This window comes from Zootoca vivipara, chromosome 17 (assembly GCF_963506605.1).
Source record: "Zootoca vivipara chromosome 17, rZooViv1.1, whole genome shotgun sequence".
In the NCBI taxonomy this organism is placed as follows: Eukaryota; Metazoa; Chordata; class Lepidosauria; order Squamata; family Lacertidae; genus Zootoca; species Zootoca vivipara.
The window spans coordinates 11,373,459-11,387,731 of record NC_083292.1 but is presented as its reverse complement, the minus strand read 5'-3'; the positions used below and the strand labels follow the sequence as shown (position 1 = coordinate 11,387,731).

At 46.3% G+C, this 14,273-nt stretch overlaps 1 protein-coding gene across 4 annotated transcripts in view; it reads left to right on the top strand.

Moving 5' to 3' along the window:
- Positions 1 to 7,559: 7,559 nt before the first annotated feature.
- Positions 7,560 to 14,273, top strand: part of ZDHHC8 (zinc finger DHHC-type palmitoyltransferase 8) — a 135,319-nt gene continuing 128,605 nt past the window's right edge. For 2 of the 4 annotated variants that reach the window (XM_035099127.2, XM_035099125.2), the window contains exon 1: positions 8,040 to 8,522. In XM_035099127.2, coding sequence (XP_034955018.2) covers positions 8,419 to 8,522 — 104 coding nt within the window. In that variant the 5' untranslated portion in view covers positions 8,040 to 8,418. Of the gene's footprint in view, positions 7,654 to 8,039; positions 8,523 to 14,273 lie in introns of those variants that run through there. The other 2 variants (XM_035099128.2, XM_035099129.2) reach the window with 2 other exon arrangements.

The following is a 14,273-nucleotide window of genomic DNA, read 5'->3' as shown; positions in this document are numbered from 1 at the left end:
ACTGATGCAGTCTTTAAAGGTCTGAGCCTCCCATGTACACACCGACTGTATATTGAGTGTGCATGTGTGTATATGTCAAACATTTCTTTTCCTATTCGTAATGGTATGCACAGCACTTCAAACACAAGCCTTTTCACGTGAAACTGGGTGGTGAAATCTTTCACTTGATATAATGGATTTAGAATGCATCCTCTTGTCTTTACCTAGAACTATAAACATTTCCTTGATTTTCTGTCTCCAGTAATTGTTTTGGATTTCAATTCTATGATTAATTTTCCCCCTCTGTTCTTTGTGCATCCTGGTGCATACTGTTAGCTGCGTAGTGTTTTGCTCTTGTCATGTTTGATTCTTATGGCTGAGTCTGTCAAGACTGCTAGAATTTATTCGGATTTTTCTATGTGGGGGTGGGAATAAGACCTGCATAAATACCTCAACAAATCCCTTATTAAGGACTCTTGCCAGTATATATAATAGCAATGCATTTGAAGGTAAAAAAGGGGCATTGCCTATTGCTCTTCAGATACTCCCATCTGTAAAAGTCACCATAAGTGGATTCTGATTTATCTTGTCAAAGGGAGAAATTTTGCTCACCAAACTAACTTCAAAATAAATTTAACTGTAATCATCATTCTTGCTTTTTTTTTAGTTCTTAAAACATCAGATACACATTGATGTTACAAAAGCCGAAAATGGCAACAAGCCGTATCTTCATGTGCCCTTTCCAATGTTAAGGCACCCTCTTTGCTGCAACCAAGCCTTTCTTCAAATATGTTGTCTCAGGACACATTTGTATACTTCTTCACGTCTTCTGACTTGTACCTGTGATTGTTTACAACTGTTTAAAACATTCAGGTGACATGATTTTTATATGGTAATTTGCTGATCATAAAACATGTTAAGGTTGGAATGCCTTTTGGATGTTAACCTTTTAACGTATTTCACATTTTTTGTTTTTTATAGCAGAGAGGAAGGAAAGTGTGCTTAAGTGCGTTAGTGTGTTAACTTCAAGAGTTTTGTGAGCCTCCAGTGTAAAATCTGGAGGTTTCAAATGTTGAACCAAGACTGGATTGTCTGTTCATACTCAGTGTTATGCTTTTATGGAAGAGAATGTTTCAAAAATGAACCGAAGCCATAAAGCAGAACTTTATAAACAATATTTCAACAATATTTATTATACATAATAAATATACTAAAGTGAGGTGTTATAATTTAGATTCTCTCTTTTTAAAATTGAGAGGTGAATTGGAGTCTGGTTGCTGCAATGTTAAGCTATGAACTCTTATTTCTAGGTTGAATTGTGTTATCCACAAACTTTGTGTAAAATGATTTCTTTATAGAGGTGCTATGTGAACTTCTAGGAAGCATATGTTGATAGCAGGCTCCTAAAACTAATTTACGCTGCCTTGGCAAATGTCTGCAGAACTTGCCTAATTCCCTGAACAAAAGTCTGAATGGGAATATTACTATTTTTAAAAAAGATTTTTAACAAGGTTACTCAGAAATTTAACATATGTAAACAAACAAATGCATTGAAACTGACATAAAAGAAAAACAAATCTAAGTCCCTTAAAAAAAAAGAAGGCGGGATGAAAACATTCCACCCACTTTTGAGTCCAGAATACAGTGGTACCTTGGTTTACGAACTTGATCCGTTCTGGAAGTCCGTTGTTAAACCAAAGCGTTCTTAAACCAAGGTATGCTTTCCCATAGCAGTGGGGGACTCGATTTACACTCAACAGGAAGCGGAACATGTTCTGCTTCCAAGGCAAAGTTCACAAACCAAAACACCCACTTCCAGGTTTGCAGCGTTCTTAATCCAAGTTGTTCATAAACTAAGCTGTTCTTAAACCAAGGTACCACTGTAGCTAAAGCGTTTGAAAAACAACAGTTGCCTGGCACCTAAAGCTATGTAATGATGGCATCAGGGGAGAGCTTTCCATAAGCGGAGAGCCACTGCTGAAAAGAAGTGTTCTCATGTTGCCACCCTCTGGACCCCCCTCCCCCAAGGAGGGAACACACAGAAGGGCCTTGGATGACAGTCACAGGGTCTGGGTCAGTTCATTTGAGGAGAGGTGGTCCTTGAGATATTGGGGCCCTGAGACACATAGATTTTGGCCAGGAAACTATGGCCAGTAGAGTCGGGCCAGGACTTGTGTTATGTGACTTGAGTGCTCTGAATAGTGAGTACTGATTTAAGAAGAAAAAAAGCTAAATGGCATCAGAGAAATAAATATATAATGTTTCAAGAACATTGATTCATAATTAAATAAGCATTGAGGGCTGCAGCAGTAATTAAGCTGTAAATGTTCTGTATGCTGCAGAAAGTGGGCCTTGCCCACACTCATTTTGTGCAGGTGAGATAATTAATTTGAAACTTTAATTATCAGATGTGAAATGCCTGGCCTTTTAGAAAACAAGGACACATTCATCCTTAGAAATTGGGAGAATTAAACAGTATTTTAAAATGTCATTTTTCAATTTTGCAGCAATAATACAAATTCTATAAAACCAACCCATTGAGTAAACTCCCCCCCCGTGGTTTCTTATATTTAATCTTTGCTACTGCATATTCTAATTATTCCCTTTTCTTCCCCCTTTAATATCCCCATTCATTTGTTTCTTAACTGCTCATTTTATTTTAATTGTGCTAATGTTTTAAGTTATTTACCATAGTTTTTCAAATAGTCCACACATTTTCCGTACCTTTCCTTTCTTAAATGTAATACCTTTTGAAAAGTTTTCGGCCGCTTTGGGGGGCTGAAAAATACCCTTTGGGTCAAGGGATGAGAAGCCTGTGACTTTCCGAATGCTGCTGGCACCTCTCATCCATTTTAACCAGTGTGACCAGGGGTCAGGAATCTTGGGAGTTGCGACTCAGCAACAATATCTGGAAGGCAACAAGCTTTCCTTTCCTTCCTTTGGTCATGCAAGTGTTCAGGGAACAATGTGATTTGACAATGGAAAGGATCAATAGGTTTGTTTCACAGCACCTGCTTTGCAAGAGAGTCCCCGGCTCAGTCGCTGGCATCTTTTTTAATAAATGTGGCAAGTGATGGGAACCTGATGGGGGCCCTAAGGTCTAGAATCATAGAGCTGTCGAGTTGGAGGGGACCCCGAGGGTCATCCCACAATGCCAGAATCTTTTGCCCAACATGGGGCTAATGAACCCACGCTGAGATTCAGGTTCCCATATTCTACCAACTGAGCTATCTTAGAGTAATTGAGAAGTGGCAAGAAAATGGTAAGCTCTGAAGGTGCACAAGCCAAGTGTCTTTTCTCTCAAGACCTGAGCCCAACTCTTCAAAACAACAACATTTTTTATTATATATACCCTGCCCATCTCACTGGGTTGCCCCAGCGACTGGGCGGCTTGCAACATAAAAACACAACAAACATCAAAAACTTCCCAATACAGAGCTGCCTTCAGATGTCTTGGGAAAGTTGTGGCTGTTTATCTGTTTGGCATCTGGTGTGAGGGTGTTCCACAGGGCAGGCATCACAGCCAAGAAAGCCCTCTGCCGTAACTGCTTTGCAGTGAGGGAATGGCTAGAAGACCCTCAGAGCTAGATCTCAGTGTCTGAGCTGAACGATGGGGGTAGAGATGCCCTTTCAGGTATGTAGGGCCAAGCCTGTTTAGGGCTTTAAAGTAGGATTACCAGACGTCCCTGGTTCCCGGGGACAGTCCCCGGATTTGTGAATCTGTCCCTGGACAAATTCCGTCCCTGGAATGTCCCCAGATTTGCAAATCTGTCCCCGAGAAACGTGGCAGCGGCAACCTCCGGAGCCAGCCTGGTAGCGCAGTTGGTTCTGGATGGCTTCAGGAGCTGCTCGCTGCCATGGTGCCCACCATTTTTCCTCGCCGGAAGTCCCTGTATGATGTGTCTTGTGTGCAACACATCATGTGGGAACTTCCGTCGAGGAAAAATGTGTTCAGTTTCTGTTAATTGGTTCTCATGGGAAACTTACAGATTCTTGCTTCACACAATTAACTCAAGGCAGTGTCAATTTACTCTTGGCAGAAAGCCAAGGTCTGCCTGACCTGGCAACAGCTCTCTGATTGGTTAATCACCAGCACTGAACTCTGTTATCTAGGAATGCTAGCACAGTTGCTTCTTGTTGGGTGTTAGGAGTAGGAGTGCTGCGTATGGTTGGAGAGAGAGAGACAGAGAGGATTTATTTTGCTTTGCTTTGTATGCAGAAACTCTGCTGGTTTTATTTTCTTTTAATAAATCCTGTAAATAGTTATTCTGCGTCTAGCCGACTAGTCATTTCCACCTTAACTAGCTTCTGCGCCGTGCAGGAAAACTCTGCTACGTTTGGGCTAAAGCCACTAGAGCTATGCCTGACACTTCAAAATTCTAAGAAAATGGGCGCCACGGCAGCGAGCAGCTCCTGAAGCCAGCCAGAGCCAACTGCGCTACCAGGCTGGCTCCGAGCTGTTGACTGCCACTGCCGAAGGGGAACTGGGGATGTCTGGTGGTACAAATCTCCTTCCCCCTTCCCCCCTTTGTTTTGAATGATCGCGGGAGGCTTGGTCAGGCAGCCGATGCCCAGTTTTTTAAAAGCTCTGCGCATTTATGTTTCACAGGGTGCGAAAGAAGGGCTTTGCACCTTTATACAATATGCATGTGTGCATGGGCCCAGGGTCTTTTGCTTCACCATCCCCACTACTGACTCCCTGTTGCTACTCAGCTTCAAAATAATAAAGTGTCCCCAGATTCATTGAAAAAAATCTGGTAACCATACTTTAAAGGTCAGTACCAACACTTTGAATTGTGCTTGGAAATGTACTGGGAACCAATGTAGAAATGTAGATCTTTCAGGACTGGTGATGACAGTCCTAGTGGCTGCTCCCAGACACCAATGTAGCTGCTGCGTTCTGGATTAGTTGTAGTGTAGCCAGTGTCCTGGACAGAGCTGGTCAACAGCCGCCCTGGACACAGAATTAACCTGTGCCTCCAAGGACAGCTGTGTGTCGTGTCTCCATTTTGCCACACTGGCTCTATTTGTGGACGTGTTTTTGTTATTGGAAACTTGGGCTATTCGTTTTACGTAGCAAAGCAGAGTCAAGAACTTAGGGCAAATTTCAGGCATTTATTAACATTGTTCTACTTAGGAATACGGAGTTGGAAAGCAAGTTTCTCGTGCTCAGTACTCACTGGGGACAGGGCAAACACACCCAACACTTTGCAATCTTTCTAGCCTTGTTTTGTGATGTCATATTTTGAAAGTGTGTCTGGTGTTGGATATTTCCATTCTGTTCAAAAAGACCTTTGCCCATGTGTCTATTTTTTCACCAAATATTTGTACCTTATTTAGCAGCTATAAAAAAGCACAGGTTACATAGATGATGGGTTAGACTCATAGAACCATTTAAATTAATCGATCAAACTTAGTCATATCTGCTACCACTACATTTGCAGTGTGCTCAGCTGCCCTGTAAGCAAAGTAAAAATTAAAAGGGAAGGGGGACTGTTCTCTGTTCACTAGCTCAAATTTCAGTGGCACCCTGGATGCCACTAAATTTTGGCGCCCCCCCCCAGCCTTTCTTGCTATGTTCTAATCTACAGCATTGTGGCGCCCCCTTCTGGGCTATCCTAAAATCAACTCTGGTAGGATAGGTACGGTGTATCACTAAATGGCTCTTACTTTAGCATTACTATGGATAAAAGGTAAAGGTAAAGGGACCCCTGACCATTAGGTCCAGTCGTGACCGACTCTGGGGTTGCGCGCTCACCTCGCATTATTGGCCGAGGGAGCCGGCGTACAGCTTCCAGGTCATGTGGCCAGCATGACAAAGCCGCTTCTGGCGAACCAGAGCAGCACACGGAAACGCCGTTTACCTTCCCGCTGTAGCGGTTCCTATTTATCTACTTGCATTTTGACGTGCTTTCGAACTGCTAGGTTGGCAGGAGCTAGGACCAAGCAACAGGAGCTCACCCCGTCACAGGGATTCAAACCACCAACCTGATCAGCAAGCCCTAGGCTCAGGATAGTACCACCCAAAAAATTTTTTTTCTTGAAGTAGGAGAATGGGATAGATTTCCTGGGTCAGTCCCTAATAACACCCTTGGCTGGAGCTGGGAAGAGATCCTTGAACATTGGTGTGTGCTGTCATATGTTTGCTTTTTCCAGTGATATAGGGGATAAGAAGCTCAGTCTGGAAGCAGTATCCTAAGAGTGTTCAACCAGTGGAGGTTAATCCATTAGGGCAAATCTGGAGCTGCCCCACCAACCTTAGCCTCCCCTTTAGTGGCACCTGTCTCCCTGCCTGCCTTCTAACTTAAAACCAACCCAGGGGGAGGAACTGACAGTCTATTTCCTCCAGTGTTGCTCTCCTAGTACTCATCAGAAAGCAGGGTGGCGGGAAAGCTTGAGTTAGCTGGCTTAGTTAGCTCTGGTTCCACTTACCACTTACTCTACGAACCACCGTGTGCAACCACCTAAAAAGGCAGGTTCATGTTGTATATACCACCATGTAGTTCAGTATGACGGAGCCAGTCAGTAAATCGGTACATGTATTGATCAAGCCAGGAAGCTGCAGCAGCTGCTCACCGCCAAGCAAAAGACGATGTGCAGAGTGGCTTTTGCTGAACGAGTTCTGCAAATCTCACAATAATAGAACCTAAGGTCATGCAATGAAGTTGAATGTTGGAAGGGGATAGACAAAAAGAAGTGACAGCACATAATTAAACTACGAAATACTCCCACAGCAGGCAGTGACAGTCACCGACTTGTATGGCCTTGAAAGAGGCCAGGCTAGGCGATAATCTGGTTTTCAACATTGTGGCATATAACCAGCTAAACATTGCAATATACTGATATATCACGATGTCTGAAATAAGGATGGAGCTATGTAGAGCAGGCATCCCCAAACTGCAGCCCTCCAGATGTTTTGGCATACAACTCGCATGATCCCTAGCTAACAGGACCAGTGGTTGGGGAAGGTGGGAATTGTAGTTGAAAACATCTGGAGGGCCAAAGTTTGGGGATGCCTGACGTAGAGGCATTGGCTGGCTTCACGGTTTTATTCGCATTGTGATTTTGGCCAGCGCCTGCTCCTGTGATTCGCTGCCTCCTCGAAGGAAGGGGAGAACTGAGCTGGCAGTGTTAACAGTGGTTGCGGGAATCAAGAGAAGCTTTGTCTCTGGCTTCAAGGGTTTTTTCCCCACATTGTGATTTTTGCACAGCACAAACACACATCATAAGCAAAGTGGCAGCAGCGGCTTCCAGCAAGATCTCACCAGAACCCGGAAGCTACCACTACAGCCACTTCTCGTTTCAGGGGCGGAGACAACCACAGTGCCACGAGATAAGTGGCGGCTTCCAGCAAGATCTTACCAATACCCAGAAGCTGCCACATAGCCTTGTCGGCTATGTTCTACCTCCACCGTCGGAGGCGGTATATACCAGTTGTTGGGAACTGCAAGGGCGGAGAGACTCTTGTCCTCAGGTCTTGCTTGTGGGCTTCCAGGAGGCACTGGAGGGACACCTGTGAGAGCAGGATGATGATAGGCCTTTGGCTTGACCCGACACAAGGCTGCTCTGGGGCGGGACCTCAACGCCAGAAACAAATCGGAGGTTATTATTCCTAGGAAGGAAAAACCCCTGGCGCAGCCGAAGCCTTGATTCGAACAACTTCTACATTACAAGGTGACCTCCAAAACTTGAAGATCACCCCCCCCTCCACTAAAAAATAAATACATTTTAAAGGAGGCAACTCTTGCACTCCCTTCCCAGCGGGGTCCATTTTTCGCAGCGGGCTCCCCAGCCGCGATTATGCTGCGCGCACGCAGGAGATGCCGCCAGCTTGCAAGCGCGCTGCTCTGTTACCGCAAGCAGGAAAATCTCTCCCTTTTTTTTAAGCTGGCGGGAGGGAACCTCCGTGGCGGGCGGAGGCCTTAAAGCCCCTCCAGGTAGCTAGGGACCAAATGCAGCAGCTCCTTTGAGGGCAGGGAGGCGAGGGACTGCCGTCCTCGGCGGCGCTTTCCTCGCCCCTTTAACGCCTCTTCCCCTGCGCGCTCGCTCGCTCTCTCCCTCTCCAAATGCGCTCTCCGCAGTTCTACCTTAAGGGGCTCGTTGACGTCAGCCGAGTGGGCAGGCCTGTTGTGTGGGTGGGATTTCCTGTGCTGGAGAGGTCAGCTGTTCCCAATCCCTCTTTTTCTCTCACTCCCTCCCCCTCTTTTCTGTCTCATTCCCTCTTTTTTTTCTCTTCCTCCCTACCCCCTTTCCCCCCTCCCCTGCCTCGTCTCCGCATTGCCAGGGCTTCACCTCGGTCTCTCTCTTTCTCTCTCTCTTGTGTGTGTGTCTCTCTCTTTCTCTCCCCCCTCTCCCTCTCCCTCTTTTCTCTGGCCACTCGCTGGTGCCTCTTGGACGGACTCTTTGGGATTTTATACCTAGTGATGTGTAACTCACAGGATGCCCAGTAGCATTGGAAAGAGATTTAAACCTACGAAATACATCCCGGTCTCCACAGCAGCTGCCTTATTAGTGGGATCTACTACTTTGTTCTTCGTGTTCACGTAAGTTTAAAATGAGAACGCCGACGATATGAGGTCCGCGGGTTTCTGTCAGGAAGCGGGGAGTGCGGGGGGGGGGGTTTTGCAAATAAGGCCTGGTTTGTGGTGCCAGCTAGGTACCTTTCGGGGACTGGGTTGCTATGGAGGAGGCAGAAGAGTTGCTTTGATCCCTTGGAGAGGCCCCCTCCGTTGGTGGTGATGCTTTCTCGAGGTGCCCAGATCTCCCCCCCCCGGGGGTGGCGATTGCGGCGGCGTTGGGTGGGGTGGAGGGGGACGCTTCCTACTTTGCAGAGCTTTTTCTGGTTATTTAATTCACATCCTATCGCTCCAGCAGCCTTTTTTTAAAATAATAATAATAATAATAATAATAATTATATCCTTGACTCATAAGGAACCACCATTTCATGGCAAAACAGCCCTATCAGACTTTTGCAGCTGCTTGTCTGTGTACATTGGAAGCGCCAATTAAATGCTGTCTTTTTCTCTCCCCCCCCGGTCCCCCCCCGCGCTCTGCTTCTGTGCGGAAAAGGGGAGGGGGGAAAGGAGGGGGGGAGTTGGTGTATGTTTTGAGTGAGCATCATGCTGAGAAGTGCAAAAGGCTTTTTTTCTTTTTGCTGCAATTAGCCAACCCAAATCAAGCCTCTTGTTTTTATATGGGCAGATTCAGCTCGCTTGCCTTGTACCTCCTTAAGCTGGCTTGTGTGGAGCGAAAGAGAGAATTGGCCTCTGGGGCTTTTTTGCAGCAAATGTCTTGTTGGTTTTGGGAGGATGGTGAAGGCTGCCTGGAGAAAATCCTTCGGAGGCAGCACCATTGAGCTTCTGGTTGTGCTGGAAACTCCAGTATTTAATGTGCACATCTTGATGGGGTTCATTTCCTCATTTAAAAGGAAGAGGGGGAGAGATTTAAAAGCATTTGCCTTCATACCCCCCCCCCCCCAAAAAATGCTTTAGCTTGGAGATTTCCAGTAGCTTTCTTTTAGTTTCCTCCTCTTCTTAAATTTTGCATGCAAAGGAGGGGATTGTTAAAGTAATTGCAATTCCTTGCTTTTTAAAGAAAACCTCTATATAACTTTGATTCCAGCATAAGATACAGTTTGTGCTCTGAGCTTGGGTCTTGGGTCTTGCAGCTCTCTGAATGGTGAAAGAATCCAAATGTTTACTGAGATGATTAGAAAAACAACAACATTATTCTCTGCTGATTAGCTGTTAGTATGCAGTCTTATTTTCACTGGATCTGAGCTCAAGGGAAGGTATGGGGATGTAGTATCAAATGTAGCTCTAGCTTGGCTGCAAAAATGCACCGTACGTGTGTTAACACCCAACAAGGGTTCATGTCCTTGGAGTCATTGTTGTACCTTGATGGTAAAATTGGATGTTTGCATGAGAGATCAACGTAGGTTGTGTTGCCCTAGTCAAATGCCCTAGTCCGGGGTTGTTGCTTTAGTAGTGTGTTTCTATCTGGGTCAAATTGCCTTTATGTGCTTTGAATGGCACATTGATTGAAAACTGCTTTTGAAAACTCTGGCTATACTTCTTGGATGAGACATAGACATAGCTGGTGGTTGAAGACTTGCTTTCCTCTTCTCCTCTCCTCTCTTCTCTTCTCTTCTCCTGACTCCCCCCCCCCAGCCCCACCTATTTTGCAGACGTGGCCCCTTTCTAATTATAGGCAATGCAACCAAGCTTACCATGGCACAAGACATTGGAAAAGTTGACGTGTTGTAGGTGTAGGTCGTCTGATATTCCAAGAGACTATTCCTAGGTTACCTGAAAGAATTCGGTTTCCCATTATGAGCTTGCCCTTTTGGTAGGCTCTGCTTCCAGGGCTCTACTAGCGTTCCCCAACTTTGTGCTCCTCCCGACGTTTTAGGATATAGCTCCCATCAACCCGAGTAGGCATGTCTAGTGGTCAAGGTTGATGGGCACCAATATCTGGAGGACGCCAGAGCAGGGGAGTGCTCAGTGTATAAAGGGCCTTTTTAGTGGCAGCACCTCAGTTGTGAAATGCTCTTCCCAAAGACAAGCTGGCTGCGATGGACCCTAGTGTCTTTTCAACACTAGGTGAAGATGTTTATCTGCTCCTTGGCTTTGAATGGCTACCTTGGTGCTTTGCTATTTATTTATTTATTTATTTATTTATTTATTTTTGTCTTTATTGTTGGTGCCCACTTTAATTAGTATTTCAGATTTAATGTGCTTTTAAAAATTATTCATATGCTAATTGCTCTGGAAGCTTTGGCTGCACAGCAGTGTAGAAAAAACAACCAATAGGCAGGGAGTTCCAAAGTGTGAATGCTATTGCAGCGAAAGATCGATTTCTTACAGATGTGGAGCAGGTATTATGTGGCACCTTCAATAGTGCCAGTTCTGCAGAATGAAGCAGTCGAGAGGGCATATATTTGGTTAAGGGGATCTCGCAGGTGTGCTCAGATGGTGCTGTTGTGTATACAGGCATTCTGCTCGCTGAATGTTACGTGCAGATAAATGTACCGTATGAGTGCACAACATTCACAGCTTGAACTTGAATATAATGTGTGAACACCCCTATTGTGTCTCTGCATCATGTTAATTTGTGTTCAATATTGTGGGCCCAATTTTGTGGAACTCAACTCCTTTCTAGTTTGAAGTCTAGACCGTTGAACTTCAAAGCCAGCCAAAGCCCTCGCCTTCCTTCTTTACTAAGGTAAAGGTAAAGGGACCCCTGACCATTAGGTCCAGTCGTGACCGACTCTGGGGTTGCGCGCTCATCTCGCATTATTGGCCGAGGGAGCCGGCGTACAGCTTCCAGGTCATGTGGCCAGCATGACAAAGCCGCTTCTGGCAAACCAGAGCAGCACATGGAAACGCCGTTTACCTTCCCGCTGTAGCGGTTCCTATTTATCTACTTGCATTTTGATGTGCTTTCGAACTGCTAGGTTGGCAGGAGCTGGGACCAAGCAACGGGAGCTCACCCCGTCACAGGGATTCGAACCGCCGACCTTCTGATCAGCAAGCCCTAGGCTCAATGGTTTGACCACAGCGCCACCTGGGTCCTTCTTTACTACAGGCTTTTAAATGCATTTCTGATGGTTTTGTTTTAAACAGTTCTAAGGTACTGAGTCTTCTGTCCAACTCTTGCAGATGATGGTAAATTAAGCAGTATATAAACATTTGAAATAAATAAAGTAGTTTTATATACTGTATGTTTTTTCTCTTTTTAAAGAAAGGCTCAGAGGCCAGGTTTCATACACCTGGATGAGCAATTGGTAGCAGGTCTTCCATTTATTTTCCTCTATCTTGACAACTAAGCAATCTCTAGGCAACCTAAGATGTATTCTGCAGATCTCCAAGCGCCACACATGCCTCAGAGGCGCCATTTTGTTTTTGATTAAAGAAGATCGCTGTCTGAAATCTTAATGGCCTGCAAACAACTGTGTGGTGTGTTCGAAACACATGAGCAAGTTAGGGGCATGTTTGTCAAGCGGGGCCCTGCTCATGTTTGTTTATTGATTTATCGCTACGTACTTATTGCAATGCGCTCTTGCGTGGGGCTGCCCTTGAAGATGACTCAGAAGCTTCAATTGGTCCAAAATGCAGCGGCTAGGTTTCTGACTGGGGTTCCTTTTAGAGATCTCATGTAACCCCTGTTTTAAAACAGGTTACCAGTTGCCTTTTCATTTCCAGGACCAACTCAAGGTGCTCCCATTAAGGAGACCCATTAGGCAGGTTGAGACCGCTGTCTCAGGCAACATATCTGTAGGTGCTCCACCTGCCTCTGCCATTTTGCACAGAACCCACAAGATCTCATGCGGTTTGGGGCAAGATCGCATGCGAAATCGCATGCGAGGTTGGCAGGTTTGCCAAAGCAGGGAGCAGTAGGAGCAGGTTGGCAGGAGCAGCAGCAAAATGGGATGTGCCACCCCAAACTTTTAAGTTTTTAAAGTCCTAAATGTGTTTGGCAGTGCTCCCCCCCCCAAGAGAAATAGGTGCTGAAACTCACTGTGCAGTTGCTACAGTAAGTTGCCGGACTACTTGGGGCAACCCAGTTTGGCATCAGCTGTATTCATCACCCACGGAGGGGCTAAAAACTATGACAAGCTTTCTCTCCCTAGCTGGTCTGGTGCAGGTCAGATAAATGTGCCCCCGCCTCCCCCGTTCTTAGATTCAGGTGGATAGCTAGGCAGGCCCGTCTTACCCATAGAGGCTAGTGGTGCGGGGCGCCAGGGCGCCAAGTTATGGAGGGCGCCAGGCAAGCAGGCGAGAGTCCAGGGAACACTGAACGAGCGCGCTGAGTGAGCGAGGGTGCGTGCGCCGCTCCCACTGAGCGTCAGCTCAGGGTTTTTTACCTTTTAGCTTGCAGGCGCCGAATTCTGCGGGGTGCCAGAAGCCTAAAGGGAAAAAACCAAGCCAACGCTCAGTGGGAGCAGTGCACATGCCCTCGCTCGGTGTAGGCCCGTTTGCTTGGTGTGCTGCCTGCCATGGCCACTGCGGCACGAAGTGTTCAGCTGAGCCGGGAGGCGCCGTGTCCAGCCTCTGCCTCTTCCCCACCGGAGGAGCCGCCCTCCAGCCCTAAAAAAACGCCGACAGCTCTGGGAAAGGGGGGGCACCGGAGGGATCTTTGCACCACGGTGCCGGATATGCTTAAGACGGCCCTGTAGCTAGGGCAGCTCGGAGGGGCCCTTGCGCAAATATGCACATTGAATCATAGAGTTGGAAGAGACCACAAGGGCCATCCAGTCCAACCCCCTGCCAAGCAGGAAACACCATCAAAGCATTCTTGACATATGCCTGTCAAGCCTCTGCTTAAAGACCTCCAAAGAAGGAGACTCCACCACACTCCATGTGCAATGGTAGAGACCTGGCTGGAAAGCTTAAAGGCCACTGCCACTACAAGGGAGACGGATGGAAGGAAAGGAAATGTGAATTGGTTCCCTCCTGTAGCTTGACCAATTGTGGCTAGGAGGTAGGTAGAGTCACAGATCTTTAAAAAAGCGTAGACTTCCATACGTTGGCCAGCTTCCTTTTTTACTTGAAATGTTCGTTTGGGCTTCTCAGAAGTACGTAAATGCATGAAGCAGGCCCACAATGGCACCCACCTGAGAGGTGCCAGAGCTATGCTCCAGCACACTCTCCCTGGGGGGGAAAAGCACTGGTCTTAGGCCCCCAAATATCTGAAAGAGCACCCCCTTCCCTATATAGACCATCTTGGGTGCTAAGATTGGCAAAAGGTGCCCTCAGAGGCTTGTGGGGTGGTGGCCCAGGAAGAGAGCATTATCTGTGGTGACCCCTAAGTTGTGTAACTCCCTCCCCACCGAGGCAGGTTTGGCACCTTCATTATACAGCTTCTGGCAAATGCTGAATATATCCTTTTGATATTGGAGGTTTACCTTTTTAGGACCCACCTGATTTGTGTGATTATAAGTTGTTTGAAGATGCTTTTAACCCTCCCTGGGACATCAAGATGAAGGGAGGTAATAAATTATAACATTCTTCCATCTAATGATTTTGAAGTTGGCCAGGAAGAGTATTCATCAGTCACGAAATGCCTGAGTAAACAGGAGTGTTTTCAAATTCAAGGTAATATTGATGGAGACAGGTGCATCTCCCTAGGGAGGTCATTCCACAACAAGGGGAGCCACCACTGAAAAGGCCCAGGTCACAGGTCAACGGCAACTGGCCAGCTATCAACATGGCATCCTTTAAAAAAAAAAATACCTGATGGGAGGCTTTTGTTTTTTTTAATTGAGATATGGCAATAGGGAAGTTGTGCTATTC